This window comes from Hordeum vulgare, chromosome 6H (genome assembly GCF_904849725.1).
Source record: "Hordeum vulgare subsp. vulgare chromosome 6H, MorexV3_pseudomolecules_assembly, whole genome shotgun sequence".
NCBI classification, from domain to species: domain Eukaryota; kingdom Viridiplantae; phylum Streptophyta; class Magnoliopsida; order Poales; family Poaceae; genus Hordeum; species Hordeum vulgare.
Window position 1 is genome coordinate 501,187,901 of NC_058523.1, and position 5,041 is coordinate 501,192,941.

The 5,041-nt window shown below is 45.7% G+C and overlaps 1 protein-coding gene across 1 annotated transcript; it reads right to left on the reverse strand.

Moving 5' to 3' along the window:
* Positions 1–1,761: 1,761 nt before the first annotated feature.
* On the reverse strand, positions 1,762–4,687 carry LOC123401888 (3',5'-nucleoside bisphosphate phosphatase-like). The gene is made up of 5 exons (XM_045095746.1): positions 4,268–4,687; positions 3,343–3,467; positions 2,940–3,254; positions 2,664–2,833; positions 1,762–2,382 (listed from the first exon to the last, which is right to left on the reverse strand). Exons 1-5 carry the CDS (start codon positions 4,625–4,627, stop codon positions 2,000–2,002), a joined length of 1,353 nt encoding a protein of 450 aa, XP_044951681.1. The 5' UTR covers positions 4,628–4,687; the 3' UTR covers positions 1,762–1,999.
* Between the last annotated feature and the right edge of the window lie 354 nt (positions 4,688–5,041).

The following is a 5,041-nucleotide window of genomic DNA, read 5'->3' on the forward strand; positions in this document are numbered from 1 at the left end:
TCAAGGAACACCTTCGAAGATACCTGTAGAGCATCTTTATAGTCACCCAGTTACGTTGCGACGTTTGATACACACAAAGCATTCCTCCGGTGTCAGTGAGTTATATGATCTCATGGTCATATGAACAAATACTTGACACGCAGAAAACAGTAGCAACAAAATGACACTATCAACATGCTACGTCTATTAGTTTGGGTCTAGTCCATCACATGATTCTCCTAATGATGTGATCCCGTTATCAAGTGACAACACTTGCCTATGGTCAGGAAACCTTGACCATCTTTGATCAACGAGCTAGTCAACTAGAGGCTTACTAGGGACAGTGTTTTGTCTATGTATCCACACATGCACTGTGTTTCCAATCAATACAATTATAGCATGGATAATAAACTTTTATCATGAACAAAGAAATATAATAACAACGAATTTATTATTGCCTCTAGGGCATATTTCCAACACAGTTCACGTATATATCCGGGTTGTTTTGGCAATGTCCAGTCCATAGATAAATCAATGGAATGGAGTCAAAGATACCGGCCTCATGCTGAAAGAAATAAGTGCTCTCAAAAGATTGTGAGTACAAAGGTAGGACTTGTGAAATGTATAGCGAAATCCACAATTGTCGCTAACTTTCATGCTCGAAGTTTTGTGTGAAAAATCTTCAAATGAGTGAAACGATTGTCATCAGTGTGATGCAATGATATGTTATAGCTTAATACGAGGCTGAGGGACAGGCAAAATGGTTAAGGCTACCTGTACCCGGAGTTGATAATGATTGACAACAATGATAACTATTTTAAGTTCTTTCGCTCCTGTCACAACGAGTCAAGTGTTGATGCCAAACACACTGACAAAGTGTTACGTGTTGTGAAGGAGAAAGTCCGGAATTATGGAAAAAATGCTTGAAGCATAAAAGAAACAAACAAGTGTTTGCAGATCTGCTTATCAAAGGCTTACCGCCCAGTGTGTTCGGAGAACGCACAGTCGACATGGGTTTTATGGTATAGTCTAAAATTTCCGGACAATAAAGGGCCCAAGGTTAAAGAATTTGTCTCAAAATAGAGAGGTACATTGTGGCTGTCTGATTCCATCGGCAATTGAGCTGTGACGATGAAACATGCCCTATGTATTGATCTATTGCGAAACGAGTAAAGTTAAAAGCATATGATGAGATCAAGGGGGAGAATGTTAGGTTGATCTCTCGTTCAATGGGCCCAACGGTCCATTGGAACCTTGACCCACGCCCTGATCGGGAGCGTCCAGCCCAAGCAAGGCTGGTGGGCCCCTGTCGCGCAATGCTATAAAGAGGAGGTGGGGACCATGGCACAAGATACGAGGTTCGCCGCCGCCACTGGTTCCCCACTCTCAACCCTAATCCAATCCAGAGGGTAGCACTGAATCGATGGGAAGTCCATCACCGCCGCTACCGCATCTCTCTCTCCTTCCCCACCGTCGTCACCACCTCACGACGGTCACCGGAGGGAGCTCATCGAGCACTCTACAAGGTATTAATCTACTACTATCACCGAACACATCTAGCCTTGACGATCCACGGGACCTATCATTTACCACTTATCAGTTGGGGAAATTTAAATGGATGGAGATAAGATTTACTCCTAGTTATTATAGGCTCCATGTTTTACCCGTTCCCACCCCTAGGTCCAAAATCATTGACCTGGACAAGGACCAAAATACATGAATTGTATACATATCCTAAAAGAAAACTGGCATACTGCAAAAAAAAGAGGAATTTGCCCGCCATTTTCATAAAATGGAACTAATTAAGCAAAAGGATACAAGAAATCTACAGAAAGGTTGATAGTTAATTTACGGATCTTACCATATTACTTCCGCAATCCAGTCAATCGAAATCGATCATATAAAACACCACCACACACCCACTGGACAATTTCCATTTTTCCGGAATATGAATAGACTGAAGTCCAGCCCAGATCATGTCCTCTAAGTCAATACCTAAAATTGCACAGACCAGACTCTGTCAGTGGAGAAAAGAGGTTATTTCTGCTCGTTGTTCAATAAGCGTCTTGCAGCTTATGCTCTTGAGGATAATGTCTGCAAATTCCGTCCGGAGGACCTCAACCTCAGAATCATCTGTTTCCTCCAGTTCTGAGGAAGAAAGGCACATATTACATAAATCATCTACAGAGCTAGCCCGTTGACATCCTTTTCTTTCAGTGGTGGTTGCAAAATTTTCCTTCATAGCATTGCACCATATTGGTTGAGCTACCTCAAGAAATCTGAAAAGTGCCAAGACGGGAAGATCAACACTTCCTATATCAGATTCTTCCTTGTCATCTCGTCCATGGTAATCTGATCCACCGAGCTTCAGAAGCTCATAAGTATCGGCCAGATCACTCAATCCTGCTTTAGATAATTCAGCAGTTAATTGCATTGAAGTTCAGACACATTAGGCATTCTCTTTTCGGTTCAGGTTGTTTTGAACTACAGACATATTTGTGGATTTGGTTAATAAAAGGCTGCATGCATCAATTGATGCAGAGGCCGGGGGTAATCCTCCTTTTCTATTAAAAAAACTAAGGGATGCAATAGACATATACGTAAGATGCATCGTTAGTATCTGCATAAATTGGTAACATAAAGCATCACTTGTTAGGACTGGAAAATGATCATTCTGTTCATACCGGATAGTTTCCCATCGCTTCGATAGACCTCAATAGCGTGCAGACCAGCAGCCTTCAAATCCTTTATCACGGGAACATGATTTTTCAACGCCCACGGATGAGCCAAAACAGCGATGCCCCCAGTTCTGCATATTAGCTGCACAACAGATTCCGCAGCTGGCTCACTACCACTACAAATAGACAGCGGAAATCCACATCAGTACATACTAACTACTCTGCATCTGGTGCGAAATGAAGCAAAAACATGCATGACCATGATTCAGAATGTATACTTACGTAGCATAAGCAGGCCCTCCATCGTACAAGTACCTGCTGAAAGCTTGCCTAAGATTATCAACATATCCAGCTGCAACCATTGCACGCGCCACGTGCACCCGCCCTGGAGCCACTCCATTCCCTGCTATATTAGACACATCTTCAAAGTTCAATGGCATGCCGAGGTTCCTAAGTTTCGATAGCATCTCCTTCGCACGTGTATAGCGGCCCTCCCTGATGCTAGATAGAACCTTCTCCAGTTCCTGAGATTTAGCAGGCCCCAAACTACCGTAGTATGCAAGAACATGAACAGGTTCGTTGGCTCCTGATCCATTACTTTCAGAACAATTAACAACTTTGAGAATTAACCACATCTGTGTGATAAAAAGCATGTTACAAATTTTAGGGTGGAGAAGAGAGTTACCTAGGCGAATAAACGGCGCTTATCTCAACAGCAGGGATGATCCTGATGGAAAATTTCTTTGCAGTCTCCATCGCCTCTGCGACACCCGCCATGGTGTCATGATCAGTCAGTGCGAGCACTTTCACCTGTGCTGGTCACCAGGTAACAGAGTTAGCCTAGGAACGTTCTGGGTATTTGCATTCAGAAATACCGAATAAACGGGTGATTGTTCATGCAGAAAGCCACTCCCAGATCGATTTCTGGCAGGCGGTTATCCAAATGTGGTTCATTATACACCCTCCGTCTGGAATTACTTGTATGAATAAAAATGATGTATTTAAAATTAAAATACGTCTATATACATTTATTTCCTGAATGAGTATAGACACTGAATAGTTATGGGGATCTTTTACCGAAGTAACACGAAAGAAAATATTCCATCCGTACTTTTTTACTCAGCTTATAAGATTTGTTTGAAGTTAAACTATGCAATGCTTGACCAAATTTATATATTATAAAAAATATCGTGAATGTTATAAGATTTGTTACCCATTCCCACCCCTAGGTCCAACATCATCTACCATATGAAAGTTATATAGTATGAAAATTAATTTCATAATGCATCTATTGATATTGATTAAATATAGTGAATTTGATATATTTTTCATATTATTACAAAGTTGGTCAAACCTTACAAAGTTTGACTTGAACAAATTTTATATGCAGACATAAAAAACGGAGAGAGTACACATCAAAGCACAGTAGTGGCGGAGGTGCTTAACACGAGGGTGAGAATCATGAGATCGAGCATTGGCATCGGCTACTACGGAACTGAAGAACATTGGAGCTGCAGTTTGCATTTGCATTTACGCTTGTAGCGAGATGGGGGTGGCATGTCGCGAACGTCTCTGCAGTTGGTGACAGGCGGGGGCAAAAAAAGGCTTACCTCATTGCGGTGCGCGCGCTCCACGAGCGCCGCGGGCGAGAGCGAGCCGTCGCTGCGCGCCGAGTGCGCATGCAGCTCCACGGCCACGCGCGGCCGCCGCCTCCCCGCCGGCAACGGGTGCCCGCAGCCCGCCTCGTCGTCGCCGCCCGCCTCGCCGCGGCGGGCCCAGCGGAGCACGGACCTCAGCGCGGCCAGCTCCTCCTCGCTCGGCGCCCTCCGCCGCTTCTTCTTCTTCTTCTTCTTCATCGGTCGCGCCTTGTGCTGCTGCTCCCGATCGTCTGCGTCCGGTGGCGCGGCATTGGCCGCTGCGGAGGCATCCTCCTCTTCCTCGGTCGTAGCGGCGGGGCGCGTCGTCGTCATGTGTCGCGTCGCAAGCTAGCTGCAGGCTGTGGGCGTGCGCAGCGCAGTAAAAGGGTGTAGGGCGTGGGAAAGGCGTCGGCAGGGGCTTTTAAGACGAGCGGTCGTCCATCAGCGACAGGGACGGGAAGAAGTGTCTGCTGAGGCGCGGTCTTGGGACGGGGGGCCGCCGCGCGCTCGTGTCGTGTGCCGGTCGTCTCGGCCCTGCAGCGCCCATCACCCCGGTGTGTGTGGATCATCGATGCTGCGCCTGCACAGTCTTTTTTTTTTCTTTTCATAAGTCCAACTCTACCGCACGACCCCAAACGAACGTCCGGTTTGACCGGATTTTGTCCGTTTGGGACGAAAATGGATTTGACCATGTCCGCTTCTGTCCATTGAATCGTGCGTACGTTCACCGCGCGGCTGCACCTCAAA